At 35.6% G+C, this 24019-nt stretch overlaps 1 protein-coding gene across 1 annotated transcript in view; it reads left to right on the top strand.

The window, feature by feature from the left end:
- Positions 1–24019, top strand: part of LOC145667976 (uncharacterized) — a 208475-nt gene that overhangs the window by 50139 nt on the left and 134317 nt on the right. The window contains exon 5 of the mRNA XM_081735403.1: positions 9663–9838. Within this exon, the coding sequence (XP_081591529.1) occupies positions 9663–9838 (176 nt within the window). The remainder of the gene's footprint in view (positions 1–9662; positions 9839–24019) is intronic.

The raw sequence follows: 24019 nt of genomic DNA, 5'->3' as shown, positions 1-24019 counted from the left end.
CGAAGTTGAGATACGATAACGTAACTTAAAATACGCAGAGAGCAAGAATGCGTGGATAGAACTCAATACTTCACGCACCAAAGCTTTAACTCAACTAAACTAGTGCAGTCGTTGCTAGATTTAATGGCGTATATATCGTATAAATGAATGCAAAGTGTTTGTTTACATATTTTGAAAGAAAATTACCTCGCAGCATAAACGGAATTGGGAATTGTCTGCTGGGGGGGGGGGGGAATTTTTGGTTGGTCTCGGACCTTTCATTTCAGTAATAATGATGGTCATGAAGTAAGAAATAAAGATGGTGAAGTTGTTAAAAAATTGGGGGAAGAATGGCCCCCATACCTCCGCCCATGCCTCGCAGTTAGAGGATTAGAAAACCCTGGGTGGAGCCAAAAAAAAAAAAAAAAAAAAAAGGAAAAAACCCGTTTCTAACTTACCTCGGAAAATAAGACTGCCTGTATGGTTTACCGATTGTATGAATCAATGGGAGAAGATACATTTCTGCCGTTCTTTTTCTTCCCACGACCAACTTCTTTCTCAGCTCCATCCAGGTTTTGCGGCTTTTTGATAAACTTGCTGAAATTATGCTAGATTTGGGCAGGATGCTAAAAGCAACATGCTAGATGCTAGAGACATGCAAATTATGCTAGATCTAGCATCATTATGCTAGATCTGGCAACGCTGATTTATTATTACATAATAGACATATTATTTTGGTCTCCTCCGAGGGAGGGGGACAGTGCTCCCCAAAAACATGTCTGGATGAAACACTGACCACAACCAGTCTTAACTGCCTTTAACATAAAGTGAGGAAACGAAAAAAAAAAAAAATCCTTCTGGGCGGAAGGTGCTGAGAGAGGAGGAATTCGAACTTTTCATCGTTACCTATAAAGGCAATTGGCAGTTGATTTCCACTATTTGCGGCATTTGATAGCAGCCTTTGTTGATTTTTTCTTTGGCACAACATATATTAACATATTTTTTCTTTATTGTACACATACACAGGATTCTGGAATAAAAAGCATTAAGCATTATGCTTTATGCTTTATTTCTGTAAATTATTTTTTATTATGCTTATGAGATTAGCAAATTAGGATATGTAATGTGGTCAAATGACAGATATGGTACCAACAATAGGTGAAAAATTCCATTATGCTTTTACTACTTTTTATGTTTTATGGTTGCCCTAGTCATAACAGAAAAATCATTTTCATTTGAATATGTTATAGAAAATTCCAGCAAAAAGATGAAGAAGAAAATTTTGTTGAATACAAATCCAGGTTCTTTACAAATATGATTCTTGGTAGTTTTATTATTATTATTATTATAATTATTATTATTTATTATTATTATTATTATTATTATTATTATTATTATTATTATTATTATTATTATTATTATTATTATTATTATTATTATTATTATTATTATTATTATTATTATTATTATTATTATTATTATTATTATTATTATTATTATTACAAATTACTCGAAGATCAAAACTGGAATATACCTCTATGATTTGGAACAGCCTAACAAATATTCTTATGAACAAACTTGAAATGATCCATAAGTGTTTTCTTTTCTTTGTTTTAAGTTAGGACTGGGTTAGTCTAGCACGTAAGAATACTGGAAAACGCACTTTAAATTAGAACCACTAGCTGGCAGAAGAAAATTGATTGACTCTGTATTTGTAGAAAAGATACTTGACAACTGATGTAATTAAGATTATAGGTTTTAAGAAATGTGAATTTTAAAGTCCAATTTATGGTACAAGGATAAAGACTGTATTGGAACCACGTAATAGGAAACATATCTTAATTTCTAGGCATTTAACAAGTCATATAATATTTGCATATCTTAAAAGGTGACTTTATTTTAGGATCTTTCATATAACTTCGTACTAGTTTTATCAGAATTACAATTTTTAACGTCTCAGTGTTTCAGGAATTGACATATACTACATTGTTAAAGATATTTATTATTTTTACCAATTTAAAGATTTAAATCTCTCTTATATTTTTAAGAAACAAGTTAGAGATAGCAATTGAGTCTAGCGGTACTTGGGAAGAAGGAGGCCTCAAATTTATAAAAGAAATCGGCCACCGTCTATCAATTAAATCAAGAGATAATCGAGCAAAAAGTTTCCTGATTCAACGCATAAGCATAGCCATTCAACGTGGGAACGTGTCGGCTATAATGGGAATGTTACCCACTAGTAAAGAGCTAGAAGAAGTCTTTCTTCTGTATTGCAGAGCAGGGAGGTTAGGAGTAAAAACAGACATCATTGGTGCATCAATTTATGTAGCAACCGAGGAAGGAGTATGGAGTGACAGCTCACAGTCCATAAGTTTATATGAAAATTACGGCATGAATACTGTACCGTACGTCAAGATAGTGACAACATTAATGGCATTATGGGAACAAAGTACCGAAGAATAGATATAATTACCGCTCCATATTCAGAGTATACACCTGCTCTAATACATTTCACTAGATCTGATATGTTTAATAGGTCTATGAGACTATTGGCTTCCAAACAAGGAATGAGTTTGAGTGAACACACACTCACTACTGGAATTGTACAACAGGGAAGGAATAAGCTAACTGACTGCCACATAATTCCGAAACCAACAGAAGAATCAGTATTTGAGATGTTAGGATTAATATGCCTATCTCCAGAAGAAAGAGACCATTGATTGTACTAGCTTAGCTTTAATTTTAACTTATGTATATTATGTTTGATATGTTATTGTATTGTCAAAGATTATTTTATTATCAATTCATGTTAAAAAGTTATTTTTTTAATCTCTTTTTCTCTATTGTAGTGTTAAAATGTTGTAGAATATGACAAAGTGCTGTATTTTTGCTGCATTTCAGTTGTTTTCAGCACGTAAAATAAAGTTTGTAATAATAATAATAATAATAATAATAATAATAATAATAATAGGAGGAGGAGGAGGCGGAGCCGTCGAGGACCTTTGTGTTACTTTTGAGTCTCCAATCACATTCAATATTCATATGACTGATATGATTAAACATGTAAACATAGCAATTGGAAATTTACTTATAAAATGGCCGAGCTTCAAGAATTATAACGCATATATAAAGTTTTACAAAACTCTTATCAAACTTAAACTTCAGTTTCCAAATACGATTTGAATAAACACTAATAGAACAAATAATGATAAAATTAAAGGAGTACTAAAAAAGTGTTTGAAGTATTTATAGTTGCACATTACTATGACTATGAGAGATTACTATAAATTATGGATAGTAATACGGCAAATTATGGACACGTTAAAATATTAAATAATATTTTTGATAAAGTGGATAGTTTCAAATTATTTAGGATCAATATTAACAGACGAAAATCATATTCACGAAGAAATTAAATGTCGACTGAAAGCAGGGAATTCGTGTTACTACTCGGTTCAAAATCTCTTGTCGTCGCGAATTCTGTCGAGAAATTTGAAGTTTATGTTCTGTATGGTTGCAAAATTTTGGTTGCTTACTCTGAGGGAAGAACTAGACTGAAAGTTTTTGAGAACAAGATCCTGAGACGAATATTCGGACCCAAGAGGAACGGGAATGGGTAATGGCGGAAACTTCTTAACGAGGAACTACATAATTTGTACGGTTTACGAAACATTGTTAGGGTCGTCAAGTCTATGAGGCTTAGGTGGGCAGGTCATGTAGCTAGAATGGAAAAAAGTAGAAACGCTTTCAAAGTTTTGACTGGAAGACCAATCGGAAAACGATCAGTAGAAACTGGATCCAATTAGCTAAGGATAGAAGTCAGTGGAGAGCTTTTCTGAAAGCGCCATTGAACCTCCGGGTTCCATAGGCCATAGCGTTAGTTAGTTAATTAGTTAGTTATAAGCGATTACTAGAGGTCTTTAACCTAGATGCTTTGTCACGAAGAAGAGAACAGCAAGCTATAAAATTTGTAGGGTCAATATTAGAAAACAAACTATACAGTCAGTACATAGTTAATAATATCTCGTTCAGAGTACCAACTTATAGAATAAGCAAACTAACCTATTTTGTACAAATAGTGCAAAACACTCACTTAAAAGTAATTTATTTAGTATTTTTTATAACAGACATAGTCCAAGTGATTAAAGCTATGATGATTTGTTTGTTACTATGTATTATATTTTAACTTCTTGAGCAAATAGTTGACACACGCCTCTATTTTATACGCAATTTATATTTTGCTAAGATTAATCTAATCCTGATGATTATAGCTATATTAGTAATCAGGTCCTCAACCAGAGGGGCTAAGTGGGTCTGGCCCCCTAATCTTTTCATGGCCCCTTCAGACCTCAATACAAAATGCACAATTTAGATATTTGTAAGAGAATTTTTAATGACTTGGCTCCCCCTAACATATTCATGCCCCCCCCCCCCAAAGCTCTGTGGCTGGTTTCGGGCCTGTTAGTAGCTCCATTTTATTTCTATTTGTTAAATTTTGTTTTGTATGCCTGTTTTCATACTATGATACAGTTTACTTACGATCAGTATTCAACCTCTAATTTTATACTTCATACCAATGTTGGATATAAGTGTATTTATTTATAATACGTATTTAATTACCACCGTACAGTGCTATACTTGGCTAACACTAACCTTAGAACTTTAAATATGTAATTAAATTATTGTTACTATTGTTGTTTAGTGTCAGTTCTCCTGATCAATAACTTGAAGTTCATAATTGCAGGAAAGTGCAAAAGGATTTCTTATCCAGTCATATTGGTTAATATTTAGTGTTGGAAAAATAACAATTCATCACCTTTCTCAAATGCATTAAGTAACCATGAACCAACGTTTATATTTTGTTGCAAATATTTGAAAATTGCCTCCTTTTGTGTTTTTCTTACCCATACGAAAACTTCATCTCTTAAATTTACAATTATGTTTGAAGGATTCAGTATGATTTCATCCCATGTTCGATGTTTGTTTCTGTTCTGAATTCATAACTAAAAACCTCGCGACACTCTTGATGCTGGCATGCGACAACCTAGGGGTGGCATGATACTCAAATTGGAAAGCTATAACCTATAGCGTACAACGGATAAGAAAGCTCGGGCAGAACAGTAGTTTTAATAACAATGATGAAGACAGATCCATTTCTTTATTTCAATCACTAAACTTGAATCATCCTGAAACGAAGAATTCGAATTTTTCCTTTGGAGGGACGATAAAAGAGAAGAAATTTTGGTGATGGTGAAGAAAATCGAAATTAACATTTCAATGACTGTACACGTTTCATGGCTCCATATTTGCGATGAGCACAACAGTATTTTTTTTTCTTTTTTAAATATAAACTGATGTTTGTTTCACAGTCTGAAACTACAGTAGACTTCCAAATTATGGGAATTCAATATTCAAACTTGAAGAAGTACATGTATAACTAGTGGTTGCAATAGATGAATAAGATCAAAGATGGAATCTATTTCTCGGACGCTGAATCCATATCAGAAACCCATTACCCGCTATGCCTTACGGTTTTTGTTCTACGGTGATAAAGGTTGAAACTGGAAATCGTTAGCGGGAGCTCATGTGGTTCGGATTCTACTTTAATCAATAGGTCCACGTCGCATATAGCCTCGCTGCTGAACGGGACCTTAAACTCAAAATCAACTCAACTGGAAATCGTTAATTTGAACAACTTCATCGTTAGTTTGAATAGATGATACAAGGACAAAATAGAACGTACTGTCGAGAAACCAAATCTATTGCAAAAAAAAAAAAAAAAAAAAACTACATCTCGATATCTGTTACTGTTTTTACTCTGTGGAAATCAGTATTGAAATCTGAAGTAATATTAAAATTGAACCACTTGTGGTTTTGGTAGAGTGTCTCGCATTCCCATGGTGTCACTGAATTGTTTGCAGGAAAAACAACCGTTTCTCGCTATCTGTTACCGTTTTCGTTCTATGGCGATAAACTTTGAAAACCGGAAATGGCTAATTTAAACTTCTTTTTTTCTTTTTTTTTTTTAATACAAAGTTAACGGAAAAGATGAAACCTATTCTTGGGACGCTGTATCGTTTCCAAAATGCCGCATCTCGATGTCTCTTACCGTTTTTGGTCTGTTACCTGCCGACAGACATACAGATGAACAAGAGCGTTGTATAAGACTTCCGACACTTATACGTAGCACAGTAGCGTTGAAAGTCTAAAACCGGAAATCGATTTCTAGGAAAACTGGAAACTTAAAACTGACATTTAGGTTTTCTCCAAAACTAGTTCGATTCTCTCCAAAACCGGTTGGACTATTCATCGAAATCGGGTTTGATAGAGAAACGAAACCGGTTTCTGAGAGAAAATCAAAGAGATTTTAATACCGAAACTTTTTTGGTAGAAAACTAAAACAATTTTGAAAACCAAAACATGTTCTTTTTATATAGAAAATCGGTGCGTTTTTAAACCCTATCCCGTTTCTTAATAGAAAGCCCAACCGGTTTTGAAAACCAAAACCAGTTTTTGAAAGTTTTTAAAATATGATTTCGGTTTTTTGAAAAGCCCAAAATCGAGAATGCTGTTCACTATTCCCTACATACGAACAAAGAAAGCGATTTTTTACTATCTACCTATCTGTTCGATGGAAATTCTTAAGTTTTTTAGAACATTCTCCAGGAGTGCGTGTGTGTCAAATTTCTTCTTACGTATTGTCAAAAAAGTAAGCATGATTTAGTAGATAAAAATAAAATCAGCAATAAAGATATTGTTTATATTTCATAAACGAATTTTTAATTAACAGCTCTATGTAAGTTACTTCTCTGGGAAAAATTCGCAAGGAATAGTTTACTCCTAGTGTGTCTTTTTTAAATAGTTCTTTTTTATGTTCACGCAAGTTTCTTCATATTTTGTTAACAGCCCCACAACTTGACATTTAATCCATTTCTCTTGAAAATTTTATAACGGATAGATTAGTCTTGTGGTAAGTTCTATGACATTTTTAACCGACTTAAGAAAAGAGGAGGTTCTCAGTTTGACTTTACGTATGTATGTTTTTACATATGTTCGCAATTATATTGAGAGCTGTCGGTGATATTCGATGCGGTTTTCAATACTTAAATAAGCTATTCTCAAGAGAGGATTTTACGTATAAAACATCTGAAAAATTTTCATAGGTACTCATAATTAATTATATTAATAAGGAAATAATATCTGCAGCGCCTGATGAAAAAATATATCCTAAAGTATGCTGCAACAAGGTAAACAGCAAAGTAATGTGGGTTACATATAATCAAGAGTCTATCATATCTTTGTAATCAGTTTTCTCCAAATGGTTCAACACTGTTTTATGATTGATGTTTAGATCATTGGCAGTGTCATAACTGCTTACATTCTGCCCTCAACTTTTGCCAGAATAGCATCTACTTTTTCCGTGATTGGTCGCCCACTTGGGCATCGAAATTTCAAGAAGGAAAGCGAATGGACCATTTTTTTCGCTGATGCTTTTGATAATGCATCTTGTCCATAAATAGTTCAAATTTCTTTATGGGCCTGCGCAACATTTACGCCCTTATCGAAATAAAATTGTAAAATGAAGTACAGTTTTGTGTAAAGTACATTCATTTTCATGGTGCAGTATCTTCATCTGATTATAAGAATTCCAATATATCTGCTAACTTCAACTGTTAGTTGTCATATGACGTTAGGCCGGACCTATTAGGGACTCAAACACCCTGCGATTTGGGACATTAACGCCATCTCGTGCACGAAAGGTTCATAACTTTTTCGACTGCGTGAAATTAAGTTTCGGAAAAGGATGAAACTGGGCTGTATGCAGAATGAGGTATGACTAAGACGCTGAATCTTCTAAGTTGGCATTGAACTAGTGTGAGAGACTAGTATTGTCGTGCTTAATGAGAGGCTCATCTGCGGATGAACTCCATGTTTTCAGTTCTTTGAGAGAGCTACAGTATTTATCAGAATTGATGGTAGTTCATGTAGGCAGGATATCCATGCACTATAGCACGAACTTCCCAAAGACTGTCAGGATGATTTTACCTGATGATGGCAAAATCTTAAACTCTTTTAGTCCTTTGTGACAATATTTGATGGAAGTAATATTGTTTTTAGAGTATAAATAGTGTACCCGAGTATAATAATCTGTAGCAGTGTTATTGAAGAACTCATACGTAATCATTACGTTCATGGCTCTGAAGCAACTGTTCGCTAAATGTTCATTCCGTACTGTTTCATATCAGAAGCCAGCTTCCACAGAACCCACCGTGTACAAACTTTCCGATATCCTAAATCGGTGATTATCGCTTGCACTCGCTCCCATAATATCCCGCAATCTATAGGAAGTTCTACCTGTGTGATGCACTTGTTTTCTCGAATTAGTTAATCAACGTGATTGCAAAATGGTTCATCCATTGCAGTGCGTAGCCTTCCACTTCGTTACTATCGTGAAGTTTTCTGTACAAGCACGAAGAACCCAATATCTTACAATTTTGATATTTACTCAGTCCTCCGTGCAAAATCCGTCATTCTCCGAAAATGCCAATAGGAGGTGCACCTTCTGCTGTGAGAAATTCGATCATAACACACTGCTTCATCTGCACCGTCAAACTGTTGTTGTGTGGCACGTGTTTTTTGCTACAGCTCTTGGATCCCAGTTATGACCAATTTGAAGCCTTGCTACAGCTCTTCGATCCCAGTGTTGACCAATTTGAAGCCTTGCTACAGCTCTTGGATCCCAGTGTTGACCAATTTGAAGCCTTGCTACAGCTCTTGGATCCCAGTTATGACCAATTTGAAGCCTTGCTACAGCTCTTCGATCCCAGTGCTGACCAATTTGAAGCCTTGCTACAGCTCTTGGATCCCAGGGATGACCAATTTGAAGCCTTGCTACAGCTCTTGGATCCCAGGGATGACCAATTTGAAGCCTTGCTACAGCACTTGGATCCCAGAGATGACCAATTTGAAACCTTGCTACAGCTCTTGGATTCCAGTGATGACCAATTTGAAGCCTACAGCATGCCAAGAAAAAAAGTATCATTAATAGGATGGAATAGTCATCATCAAATATATCATCCTATAAAACAAAAAGAGGCATTGCGTTTCAGCATAGCGCCATATCAGAAAAATCCAGCTACATTAAATGTGTTATCAGAAAACATCGCTTCGTCATGTACAGCTATTATTGTTGACAGAAGATAGAACATAGTTCGTGGAGCAGACCGGAGCGGCGGTGTTGACAGTGTTTGGGTGCTGAAGATGGCTACTTTGAACCTGTACGTTGTTTAAAAGTTGAAGGACATTTCTCATGTAAATAAGACTTTTATGTAAGCATAGTTTACGATTTTAGTGTAATATTTTTATAATAACTTTCTAAACAGAGTAAATACACTTACCTAAGCATTTATTTAAACCAAAATAATGTTATATAGTTTGAACAATATCATTGTCTTCTTCAGCAATCAATTGAGAGTCTGAGGAAGGCCATGTTAGGTTATTGACACTGTAAGACATTATTTTAGTTACAAGAAGTAAATGTATTACTCTGGTCAGAAAGTTGATATTTATCTAATAAGTTCCAGAGTCGTAATGGGCAGAGTTATTTTTTTTTAATGTTAAAGTATGAATACATTGTTTGTGCCCTTTTTCTTTTTCACGTGCATATTCAATTTTCTCTTCAGGTTATTACTCTTTACGTCAAGTAACCCGATGTGAGACTGTGGATTTGGACCCACTAGATAAGTGTCATCCTGTGAACTGCCAACTGAAATACTCAGGGCATCGAAACTATTTCAACCGCAGTGTCAAACTCTGTCAGTCATTACCAGTATGTGCTTCCAAGTCTCATCAGAGCATGGTAAGGCATATTAAATTTCGTTTCCTTTTAGATAGTTCTTGGTTTTGTTTGAACCAATATAAGGACTTTTCATCATAGTTTGAAGATACATAAAATTGCTTTTTTAAACTCTTCTCTCATTTATGGTACAAAGCATAATTTTTTCATTAACTTGCAAAAAAAAAAAAAAATTGTAAGGAGATAAAAAATACACCAAGTACTGTATCCGAAATGATTTTAAATATTGCTTCGTGTAACTATACAGGTGTTTCAAAAGTGCGGGGTCATAGAACAGTCCCATTATGAGTAAAAATAGTAAAAAATGGAGAGAGAAAAGCCTCTCTTTGTTGGAAATAGGTGTGGAACGTAATCTTGTGTAACTCAGAATTTTGGTATTTAAATCCTCATTGTGACACACGCATAGGTCCAGATTAATTACCAAAATAACTAGAATAAGGGATTTAGATTAAGTTTTAATTATGAGGAAATAAATCAATGAACATTAGATGTAGCTGAGATCTTGTATTCTAGATGAATTTAATTAAGTTTATAAAGGAGATGTGTTGTTAAATACGACGGTAATAGTCGAATTATAAATTGGACTTATCAAAACGAGAGCTTCGTTATTTAGCCAATGGAAAACCATAAGCACCACTAGTCTCTGGGTAAGCTGTTGGTAATAAAGACGACGTTTCTAGTATCATCACTTGAACAAGACTCTGAATTTTCTGAACCACAGACCCACAATTTCTCAGTTCTGATTTTTGTCTTTTGTCTACTTACAGAATGATTTCCTAGTTTCATTCTCTGACTTGGAAAAGTCTTATTTGTTAGTATTTCCTTGTTAAGAAATATCTTATGTATGACGAATTCCTGTACGTGTGAATGTTTGAGCTTCATTGTATAAGAGTTCGTGTGATAGACCTCCAGCACCAGTGAATAGTCACAATTTATTACCAAATTAAAATGAGAATATTTAATAAATTATCTTAAATACATCACACGAATAAATATTTCCCTTGACCAATTTGTTTATCATATTTCAGATCGTTTTCAATCATAAAATTGCACCAAAAATAATAATGAATACCTAGATACCTAGGTCTTTAAGCCTGTTAGATCATAAGGGAAAGGTTCTTCTATTTTCATCCAAATTAATGAAAAATTTGATTGTGTTGGTTTCTTCTTCATATCTATTCAAGTTCCATATTTTTTGAAAATTAAAATTAATATTATCAAAGGAAAGAGAAGAATCCTTTCGCATAGAAATAAATGAATAAAATGATGCAAGTGTTCAATAACTTTAATTATGTTTGTTATACAGGGTGTTTCAAAAGACACCGACAACGTTTGGGAGGTGGTACCTGACGCTAAGATAAGACAAAAAGTATAGACCAACCTGGGTGCACAAATGCTTTCTTTCGGAGTTACAGGACACCGAAAACATGAAAAAATTAACTTTAAAGGTCCATATCTCAAATACTAATGGACCTACTGCAGTTGGGTCAAGACTTCACTTAAGAATTAGTATGTGCCCTATCCAAATATCCAAGTTACAGAATCCCGCGATACTTCCGCAACAATTTTTATACCTAGGTAGAAGTAGTTAATGAGTACGTCAAATAATATGCCCGTAACCAAACTTCCTCTATAAAGATTGTTGCGTGAGTACCACAGGACTCGGAAACATGTATTTTTGATAGCGCATATATTAGTTCCTAAATGAAGTCTTGACCCGACTACTGTTGGTCCCATAGTTTTAAAGACCGATGGACCTTTAAAGTTCATTTTCTACATGTTTTTGGCAGCCTATAACTCCGAAAGAAAGCATTTGTGCATCCAGATTGGTCTATACTTTTTGTCTTATCTTGGTGTCAGGGATCACCCACCTCCCAAATGTTGTCGGTGTAGTTTTGAAACATCCTGTATATAGCATATATCAAATATCCCGAGCTATAAGCTATCTCCGTTAAGAATACACGAAAAAAAAAAAGAAAAGAAAGAGAAAAGTTGTTGGAAAAAGATTATTTTTTCTTTCAATCCAAAATGGTATATTTTCCCATACTCAGCAGCCGTTTGGGTTCCACACTGATAAGGCTCTGTAAGTTAAATGAAAAAAACAGCAATGCTAGTTTAGTAGGCGGTTTCCTTCGACCCGTCACCAACAAACAATATTACATTACTGGGAAACGGATTCGAAGTGTTCTATACGAGGCGTATCCAGAAAGTAGCTTTCTCACGCATCCCATAGCTAGGAAACAGTATTTTGCGCGAAGCGACTGCATGCAAGTGAGAGCGTAAGATCCTAGAATGGCGCATGCACCAGCGCAACTTCCCTAGTGCTCTCAGTAGCGTATGGCAGTGATTGAAGATGGACATTCCTATTCCAGCTTCCGCCGCGTTAGGAGTGCGAGCAGTGAAAAAGTTTTTAAGGCATAGCACCGATTGAAATCCATCGTCACCTGTACCAGGTCCATGGACCTAACGTCGTGAGCCAGCAGTTCCCGCAGATTTCACGCTCCTTATTGCCAGTGGCGAAGGGTCGTAAGAGGCCCTGAGGCCCGGCCTACCCGTTTACTTTCAGAAATTATAGTTTATAATTAATTTATTTTCCTTGCACAGAATGTATAATACTTTTTTTTTTTTGAAAAAAAAATCTTGTTTGACAAAGAAATCGTGGTTAGCACCACTGCTGGGAGGCTCACTGAGCAGTGTCTCAGGCGGCAGTAGAACTACAGCCAAACTACTATGAAAATCCTGCGAGAGAACGTGTTGGTTATAACCTGCGAAAGAGACCGGCCTCAGCGCTTATCGACTTTCGTTTCTACATAAAGCGCTTCTCTCGAGACCTTCGATTTCGATTCGATGTCAAACAAATAAAAAGCAAGAAGAACGTAGGGCCCCATTCCGTACTAACTTTACTTAATTTTGCGGATTCTTAACGTAACGCAAAAGCTGGAACAAGCAATTCTAAAGGTGATACGCCTATTATCGCAAACTTATGCCCTTTTATTCCGTTACGTTGACGCAAACCTGTACGAAACCAGGGTCGTTGAATTCATTAGAATTGAGTAGTGTTTTTTTTTTTTTTTTCAGATATTGTGACATATTTTCCGTACATTTGCAAAAGTGAATGACAGAAAATGTCAGTAAGTGAAGAATATGAACGTAATACAATTCCAATTAAAGACTCTTCTATGTCAGTAGTCTTTGGAAAACTAATGTCTTATTAAGGAACGAAGACCAATGCTTGTGTTGAAAATGGAACAAAAAGAGGGCAAGAGAGTTCTGCATGCATTGGTACAAAAAATTATTTGGGGTTGTTAACATATAAAGAGCAGCGTATAAAAAAATATTTAAGTATGATACTGCTTTTAAAGGGGAATTAAGTGACACACAAAACGATTTGATTGAATGCTTGTCATGTGTTCTGAACAATATAATTAAAGACGGAATTTTAGAGTTTTTGTTTCAGTATAAATAAACTAAACAACATATGTTTCTTGTAAAGCGCAGATAATGTGGTAATTCATCTTCCCCACCCGATCACCCGAATTAAAACAATTAAATTGCATTACGGTGAATTAAAATCAGCTATGAGTCACCTACGTGAATTGAATTTCATTATTAAAATTGAGATATGGATCGAATAAGTGCTGTCGATGGACTACAATTACGTTAAATTTATGTGAATTTGTCTTCTGTTTCTGTAGTAAAATAGTTATGTCTAATCTGTTTCATTTTATTATTATTGTTATTATTATTATTTAGTAGTTGTAGTAGTAGAACATTGGGCCTACCCTCTTGAAACTATTACCCTTCGCCACTGCTTATTGCATACTATTGTCACGGAGCGGCTGTTGTTCAAGAAGTTGTGTGCCAGGTGGGTGCCGAAGCAACTGATTCCAGAACACAAAGCAAAGCGCATGGGGTCAACATTGATATTTTTGCAACGACATAACGATAGTGAAACAATTAACAAATTGTGTGAAGCAGATAGTTCATCATTGTAGTTTATTTGTAGTTATGATATTGCACCTACTTCCATCGTTTTCTTAATCATTCTAAATTAAAAATATAAATAATATACCAATCTTGTGACAAAGTTGCCATAATTTCTTGTATTATAGCTGTTTTGTTTATCTGCCATAAAATTATCATGTAAATACTCCAATATTATCGTTCAAATTACACCTCTGACTGTGGGAAAAATGGGCTGTCAGACCTAAAAGGAATTCGTACAAATCTAGGTTTATTTCTTTTGGACGTAGCCTCCAAGGGCACTGATTTCTCTGTAAATTGGGGGAGGGGCGGAATTCAGATGCAGAAGGTATATATATGAGGATTTCAAGACAAATTGAATTCAAATTATGCCAAATATTGTGTATTCATAAATACAATAGGGGGCCACATGAGTTTCACTGGGGCCCGGGGCCCTCAAGATCAGCGCCCTTGGTAGCCTCTGAAAAGTTTATGTGCAACCAATAGTAAAAATTAACTCTAATATTTCTTCACATAATTCTCGAGGAGTCATAAGAATATCCTGTAAAACGCGCCCTTACTGATCAGAGTAGAACAAAGAGAACGTGAAAAAGTCCATCATTTTAAGTATTTGGGCAGTGTTTTGACTCAAGACTCTTATTACACCAAAGAGATCAGCTTAAGAATTGTCATAGCCCAAGAAGCATTCAACAAGAAAAGACCACTCTTAACTAGCACTCTTAATATTGGACAAAGGAAGATGCTGGTGATATCCTATGTATGAAGTATTGGATTATATTATTCAGAGACTTGGACATTACGGAAGTTAGAGAACAAATCCTTAGAGAGCTTCGAAATGTTTTGTTGGAGGAAGATGGAGAAGATAAAATGGATAGAAGAAAAACAAATGAAGATTTTTAAAAAGGATAGAGAAGAAGAGAACGCTTTTAGCGAGCATACTTCGTAGGAAGACCAATTAGATTGGACACATCTTGTGAAGAAATTGTCTTCTTTAGACCGCCATAGAAGGAAAGATGGAAGGAAAGTAAAGAATAGGAAGAAGAATAACACAAGTGATCGGTGATTTGAAAAATAAGAAAAAATAAAAAATATTGGGAGTTAAAAGAGAAAGGTTAAGATGGAGAAACGTGGAAGAAATATTTTCAAGTGCAAATCCAAAATTTAAAAAAAAGAAATAGTCCCAAGACGTGCAAAAAAGCAGAATACCTAATAATAATAATAATAATAATAATAATAATAATAATAATAATAATAATACTAATAATAATAATAATAATAATAATAATAATAATAATGTTATTAAATTTATATTCAGTTGTCAAGTATCAAACCAATAGTAAAAAAATTAAATGAAGTATGAACATCGAAGGTTTATGTATATGACCAAACTGCTCATGCAATTCAACTAAACAGTATTTTGCAAACGTTATATTTTCAACTTGGGTATATGAATTGTAAGATTTTGCATTCTTTTCACTAATGTTACACACGAAACTAGAAAATTCCTATCTCATCTCATCTTGATTCTTGTCTCGAAAAGGTCCCGGATTCGATCCCAGTCCCCGCCAAGTGAATTTTGTGGTGGACAAACACCGTGTGCGTGGGTTTCCTCGGGGTTCTCCCGTTTCCTCCCACTTTCTTCATTCCACCATTTCATTCATTTCTCATAGTCACCGTTTCCTTTAGCCTAACCGGTATAAGCGTAGGACGTAAAACTCAAATATTTCATTTCATTTTTCTTGTCTCGGAAATGAGACATGAAGTGCTTAAAGCTATAAATTCGTAAAGTGGTTGTAGGTTCACAATAAAGAGCATTTATCAACCTTTAAAGATAAAGAGCATTTATCAACCTTTAAAGATAAAGAGCATTTATCAACCTTTAAAGATAAAGAGCATTTATCAACCTTTAAAGATAAAGAGCATTTATCAACCTTTAAAGATACACAAATCGTTACACAATATAGTCCATCAATAAATGTGATTTCAGTGTTGTCACAGCCTTCGTGAGTCTCTCATGACCAGTCGTTCTTTCAGAAATAATGTTCCGGGAGGGTCACACTTAGTATTCTGGGGGAGTACTGCTGGCACTTTTCTATTTATTATTATATTAAATACGTATTATTTTGGTCTCCTCCAGGGTCCACTCTCAGAGCTCCGGGGGGGGGGCAGTGCCCCCTCAAAAAAACATGTATGGAAGAAACACTGCTCATGATGTGAATGGATTCTGATAACTTTTATAACTAGATAAAACTGAGAATAAAATAAGAGCATAAATTTGGACATAAATTTACAAAATTAGACAAAAGCTTTCCAAGAATCGAGACAAGGAAACATTGTTTCTCGTCTCGTCTTCGTCTCATGGATAACACTACTTTTTACAACAATGTAAGAAACAGAAAATGCAATTGGAGAATTAATGACCATTCTGAAGGTTATTCGTGACTTTTTTTTCGAGTCAGTTGCTTTGAATACATTTTCAATTATTTTAAAAAAAAAAGCAAGGTACGAATAATTTCTGTTCATCGTACATATGGGAAAACTAGAGACCGTGTTTTCAACTTGAAGTAGTTATTTTTCCAGTCAAAGAGTGGCGCTGGGTGCTCAATTAGCCTCCGTTCGCACCATGTTATTATCCGACATACTAGACTGGAGCCTCTTGCAGAGTTCTGCGGTTGTTGCAGAGAACAGGTGACAATTTGAAGCCCAGTAATTTTAGGTCACAAAATTACGTTCTTCTTTAATAATTACTATCTAGCTTTCCCAACAGCAATTTCCGTGGAAAATAAATCTCAAAATAGTTTTAAAAAAATGACGAAATACTTGTAACTGTTTTTTTTTTACCTTCTTGGCACTTGGAGACAATGGGCCTTATGCAGAGTTTTTCTTAAGCGTGATTAGTGCCTTACTAAAGAGTGCGACTAACATGTTTCCTGCAGTAGTCAGACCTTTAGTATGACGCCAATCTTACGTCAAAACGACTTTGCATAAGGCGGAATGTGGTATTCACTAATGAACGAACTCTTGCTGTGAGATGATCAATTAGTTCGAGCTACTATATATAGGTGTGTATCTTTTCGTTTATACAAATTAAACATTTAAAATTTAGTTATCTTAAATCAGGCTCACATTCAGAAATTTTGGTCGGGAGGGGTCCAGGCTTTTGGGTGGGCTCCAATATTACAAGCCACTACGTCTATGTAGTATTGAACGGATATTATTCTGCATCCGGAAAGGCGATAACTATTTGTAAAATACTTCCACCTATATTTTCAGAAAAAATGATAGAACTAGGTTGTTTTTTACACGAGAAAGAATACAGATGAAGTGTAAGACCACATTTTCATGCTACATCTATCATTTCCCTGTTAAATAACAATGGTTTTATTGAGAAATTGTACAAATGTAAGTTGAATTAGGAAGTTTTGGAGGAGGTTTTGGCCTGATGGCCCCCTCCCGTGAGTGCGGCCCTGGTTACGATTAATTTTTATTCATCGTATATAAAGGAAAACCACAAGTCGTATTTTCAACTTCAAATAATTGCTTTTCCAGTCAAAGAGTGGAACTGGGAGCTCAATTAGTCCATTTCGTACCATGTTATAATTCGACATACCAAATTGGAACTAGGGATGGCCACAAAGTTCCGGTTCCGGCGGAACCGGTTCCGCGAGAAACCGGTTTTCGGAGATCCGGTTTCCAGAACCGGTTCCAGACCTGGATCCGAAAAACCGGTTCCAGATCTGGATCCGAAAGCCCCCAAAGACCCGTAAAGGAGGCACAAAGTTCAACTTCAAAAAATGCAAAGAGGATCATGCGCTTGTGCCCTCCCCGCTCAGACCCGCTTGTGCCCCCAGAAAAGAAATTTTGGTCCACCAGTGGGTGTTTAGCCAAATGAATTGGCCACTTTTCCTGTTTAGCCAGTGATTTTGCCAGTTACCGAGTTTATTTAGCCAAATGAGACAAGCGGCTACCGCCTGGGCGCCTACCTGTCGCTTCCACCATTTCATCTAGCATACTGTTCACAGCCTGCCAGTAGCTCGGGTTTAGCCTTGGGATGATCACAAAGTTTCGGTTCCAGCGGAATCGGTTCCGCGAGAAACCGGTTCTTGGATATCAGGTTTTTAGAACCGGTTCCGGAACCGGTTCCAGACTTGGTCCGAAAACCCGGTTCCAGAACCGGATCTTGAGGACCGGTTCCAGACCTGGATCCAAAGAACCGGTTCTATACCTGGATCCGAAAAACCGGTTCCGGAACTGGATCTTCTAGAACCGGATCCGTTCAGACCCGAGGAACCGGTTCTAGCCATCCCTAATTGGAACCTCTTACGTACAGAGTTCTTCGCTTGTTGCAGAGAACAGGTGACAATTTGAAGCCCAGTAATTTTAAGTCAGAAAATTACATTCTCTCTTAATAATTACTAAGTGGCTTCTCCAACGGCAACTTCCGTGGAAAATAAACCTCAAAATACCTAAAAATTGCGAAATATTAGTTGTTCATCTTCTTGGCGTTTGGAGATATTCACTAATGAACGGACGTTTGCTGTGAGATGATCAATTAGTTCGGGCTACTATATACGTGTGTATGTTTTCTTATGTGTTTATGTTTTCTTTTGCGCAAATTAAACATTTAAAATTTAATTATCTTAAATCAGGCGCGCACCAAGAAATTTTTGTTGGGTTTAAGATGGATGCTAGAGGTCTACAGAGGCCGGAAATTTTAGCCCGGGCCCTGCCCGGCCAGTGAATTTATACCGTAAGATCCGACCCGAGTCCGAAATGTGTTTTAGCTTTTAGACCCGAGCACGGCCCGAGCTCGTGTAATAATCAAATGAGTCCGAAATAAGCCCGAATTACAGAAGCTTAATAATTAACGCAAAATTGTATTTTTATTTATAGCAACAAGAGGTTTAATTTTGCGGTTGTGCTTTAAAAGTTCTCCAGAAAGAACGGTCAAATAAATATCGTTGTACACTATTTACAAAGTTAGGCCCAAAAAGGCCCAAGAAATATGGTTGTATATTTAAAAGTTTACAGCCCAAGCCCGGCCTGGGCCCGATGTGACATATGCTTTGTAGGCCCGAGTACGGCCCGCGAGCCTGGTTGGGCTCGACCCGAGTCCGTGCAGACCTCTAGTGGGTGGTCCAATACTTCTAGATATAGGTTGGCACAGATAAACGGGAAAAATTCAATTGACGTAAAATGCACTAATCAACACGGAAAAAAATACATTTAATGTTTTAGATGCATGTAGAAAGTTTGCCTTCAATAATGACAGCTATGGCACTTACATGTCACTTTATTTCTTGAAGATAACATCGGGAACATGTGTCCCATATCGGCATAGACATGATACGAATGTGTTTTAGAAATTAGCTGGAATGTCCAGTTTATTACGTCTTGAGAAATGCCAATGAATCCTTCTTTAACCTTCAGTTTCAGTTTAACGATGTTTGCTGGACGTGTTTTACACTTTTTGTTTCGAGATGTCCCCATAGATTCATCGCAGACAGGGCCGGATTTCCCAATAGGCCCGGTAGGCCCGGGCCTATGGGCGCGAGCTGCCAGGGGACGCACGGCCGAGAGAAAAAATTAAAAAATATCTAGAAATAAAAATAAATAGCAATAACTTAACATATTTTTTGAATTGATTAAAAAAAATCAGGCTAATAAAGCATTATAATTTTGAAGTTCATTGGAACAAATAATTGTTGGTAAAGTTAAACTATTTTTCAACATTATGCATCAACTTCGTTACAACATTGATCTCAAACACGGGAGAACTGGCTGTAGGGATGTCGTTGAGCGGTACGCATCGTATTGCCACTGCCACTAGGTTGGCTCGGCGCTACTGCTCGGAGTGATTAGGGGCGCATGCGCCGTGTGCGTGCCAATGTTCAAATCACTGCTCCACGAGTACCGCTACGAGATTAAAACTAATTTATAATGTATTACTGAGTTTTTTTTTTATTTATTTGCTCAAATGGCTAACTTGAACAAAACCAAAGTTATTCACCAATCTTTTGTTAATACATTAACGATATTTTGTTAAGCCCAGACCAAGTAAATTACTCAAAAAATTTGCAATGATAAAATTGCATCGTGAAGTGATGTTTAGCAATTAACATATAGACCTGACATAATTTTTTAATAAAGGTTTTTAGGAAAGTAACTTTAACCAGACTAGGAGGCGGAAAAAATTATTGGGCCTAGGGGCGCCAAAATGCTAAATCCGACCCTGGTCGCAGAGAGAAATTATTAAATTCTTTCACAGTGAGCACACATTCCGCACAACTTCAATGCTTTATTATTCCTAAATGCCAAAGCCTTCTTAATGTTGTTCTCCAAACAAATGCAGGTCATACAGTGTTGCTAATTCTAGATTCAAAGTTTTTCGTTTCCCAGTGCCATCCTAGTATTAAACAGGTATTATTCTGCAGTTCTGCATCCAGAAAGACGATAAGTAATTGTAAAATACTTCCACCTATATTTTCCAGGGGCCAAAATGATAGAACTAGATTGTTTTTATGAGAAGGTACAAATGAAGTCTAAGATCAAATTGTCATGGTACATCAGTCATTTCCCTGTTAAACAAGTAACAGTTTTATTGAGAAAGTATACAAATGTATGTTAAGTTAGGAAGTTTCGGGATGGGTCCAGACCCAGTGGACCGTCCCTGTGGATGTGCCTCTATCTTAGACCTAAATTATTTATCAACCAGACTTGGATAGTATTAGAGTTGGAATAATTATGCAATATATGGATTGTAAATAGTCCCATATGCGTAATACGATAAGTAACGTCAGAGATTACAGGCCATGGGGTGGATTTGTCGTAGACAATATTGTGTCAGTGGGTTTTCTCGTGATTCTTCTGTTTCCTCTTACCTTCGCATGTCACCAATTATTTCATAATCACTCACAGTCATTAATTATTCTTCTCCTTTTACCTAAAAGCGCACAAAAGTCGGATATTAAAAAAATTGAAGATTCGAATTTATTTTACTTTCAACTGAAAATTCAGTGGCGGCTCTTCAGGAATATCACGTCGTAAAAATTTAATTTTTTCGCCACTAGTACGGGGTGAATTAAATATTAAGTAAAATAAGCACATGTTTAGAGCATGAATAAAAGAGGGCACCACAAACATTTTCCACAGCTGAATTTATCATAGTCCTATGTTGTTTGCTGTAGTTCCTGAGCGATAAGGTGCATACAATACTCCAAATGGTGCAACTGAACCAGGATGTGCAAAAGAGTCAAAAAATTACGTACAGATTACAACGACTCCACCTTAAAATATCTTCCGTAATTATATTCACTAGTATGCTCACCTTTTTTTACTGAAATTACAAGTCCATGATAAGTATTAGATAATTTATTCGTTGATACTCTTTTAACGTATATTCACACAAACTGACTTGCAATCATAACATGTCCATTGAGTATCTATAAACAACTACATAGCAACCAACTATACAATAATAATGTATATTTCTTACATATTAAAAACATTCTTCTTTTGTTATTTTTTTAAGTAACATTATATCAGGTATAGTGCTTGTGTAGAAGCACTTTCTGCCCAAGATACAAGTAATTATCAACCGATACAAAGTATCTCGTTGTATAAAATGTCGCCCGATGATGGGACTGAATATAAAAGTTACAAGGTAGCTTGATTTTTATATTTAAGAACCACTGGTCCGTTTATAATGATGGCATAAGAATAGTGCTATTCTTTACATTTTGATCGCACCTCATATATCATTTTGTTCAATTATTTTATATAGATACATTTATATTAAAACATTCATCATTCCATTATCATTTACCTTTGACAATAAAGTTTCAACACAAATCAATATAATAAAAATAGCCTTTGTGTTTAATCAATTATGAATCGACTTATAATTCTTCACATCAACAAGACAGAATTAAAAAAAAAATCATTTGGGAATTATCATTGGTTAATGAGAATTAAAGAAAATTAAATTAAGTAAAAATCAAAAATTAAATGTAACCTACGTTCGGACGAGCAAAAAGAAGAAAATAAACTTATTTTTACACAAACAGAAGTCCCCCTTTTTTTTTTTTTTAGTCTCCTTCATTCTTATTAATTTGAGCAAGGATGTCGGGTGTAACTAATCTTTTCACTAGACACATCCATTTTTCTCTTGTATACTGGGTAGGTCTCCAAACCTTCAACTCATCTATATTACGAAGTCCAATTGACGTACCCGTTTTAGCGTTCAACAATTCAAAAACTTTAGGGTTTATTTCCTTGAAACATAAATAAGGACCTGAGAAAATGTCACAAAATTTATAAATCTTCTTTAACAACGCATTACTTTGTGGATGTTGTTTAACAAAAACTAAGTCATTGATCTTGATCCGATATTTTCCTTCTTGTAAAGACTCTAGTTGAGAATTACGTTTCAAAAATTTGTTGTGTCTTCGAATTTTTACCATATTCACTAAACTCGAAGAATCTACGATTGTCGAATCTTCTAACTTGACATTAAAATGTTGTTCCACAGGGAAAATCAAATCAGAACCGTTATGTACATTAGCAGGAGACACGCCCAAAGTGTCTGATATCGAATGATTCAAAAGATACGTGATTTGATTGACATGCTTAATCCATTCGGCATGCTTATCTTTGCAAAAGTGTCGAAACAACATACCAAAATTACGATGCACATTTTCTACAACAGAGCTGCTAGGATGGTACGGAGTTACGAAATGAATTTTAATGTTCGCCTTGTTCATTGCTTTAATAAACACATCACTTTTGAACTGTGAACCATTATCATATAATATGTGTTCGATAGGACCACAATGTGGAATGTATACGTTCAAGATTTTATTTATGATAGCAGTGGACGTTGCTCTACGCAGAGGATAAGCTACTACATAGCGCGAAAAGATATCCATAGTAGTAAGTAGATAAGTTTCTCCGGTAGCTGCTCGTGGTAACGGTCCATATAGATCGATAGATAAGAACGAATGTGGTCTCTCTGGCGTTATTGAGAGCATAGGTTTTTGTACAGCCTGGTAGTTATGTTTGATTCGCATACATTCAATACAGTCCTTGATATGATTTTTAATTTGAGCTCTCATTCCTCTCCAATAAAAAGATTTATCTTATTATAAAAAGATCAAGGCACATACTTTTACATAACCAAAATGACCGAAATCGTCATGATAAGCTTTTAATATGCGGGTTGTCAACGTAGGTGGAATGCAAATTTTGTTTCTAGACTTGAATTTAAAATCTTTAATAAGTAGAATTCCGTTGGATAATTTAAATCTGGAATTCCATTGTTTGGGACAATTACACTCCACACTGCATGAAGACAAATGTTTCATGATTTGGTTATATTCATGATGATTCAGTTGATGTTCTCTTAGATCTTCCATTGAAATGGTGGCTATTTCATCCTGTAAGACCTTAAATTCGTTGATGGACAAGATATGTTGTTCTTCTCCAGGAAACAGACGTGATAAGGTATCTACGGGTCCATTATCTACCCCTTTAATGTGTTGTACTTCAAAGTCATAAGATTGAAGCTCTAACGACCAACGAAGTAGTCTGTTATTATATCCCTGTATGCTGTTAAGGTATCGTAATGAATTATGGTCGGTAAGTACTATGAAATGGCAGCCACTGAGATATGGAGCAAATTTTTGTATCGCAAAACGTACGGCCAAAAGTTCGATTTCTGTCGTTGTTCTTGTCGCTGTAATGCTAGCAGAATTCTGTCTTCTAATGTCAACATTCCAGGTGCAATAGGAGCTGTATTCTGCCTGTTGTCAACACTGTCAACAATTTCATTCTCTACTGTCTCATCAATCATGATTATTCTTGGGATTACTCGGCCACTTCTAAGAACTGTTGAGTTCGTATTCATGAACCTTCTTACTGAGGTAAATTCACCCTTACTTTAGACTTCGGGATATGAATTTACATGAATCCCGGGTGAGGTAAACCAAAAATTTTACAACGACTCACCAAAGGTAGTCGTTAACCCTGGTTCGGCTAATAATATAAGTATATCTTTAGTGGCAGTAATCGTTTACACCTTAAAATATCTTCCGTAATTATATTCACTAGTACGCTCACCCTTTTTTACTGAAATTACAAGTCCATGATAAGTATTAGATAATTTATTCGTTGATACTCTTTTAACGTATATTCACACAAACT

The sequence above is a fragment of the Thermobia domestica genome, chromosome 1 (assembly GCF_964235325.1).
Source record: "Thermobia domestica chromosome 1, izTheDome1.hap1.1, whole genome shotgun sequence".
Classification (NCBI taxonomy): domain Eukaryota; kingdom Metazoa; phylum Arthropoda; class Insecta; order Zygentoma; family Lepismatidae; genus Thermobia; species Thermobia domestica.
The sequence above is the reverse complement of the archived record's forward strand: the minus strand, read 5'-3'. Positions and strand labels throughout refer to the sequence as shown.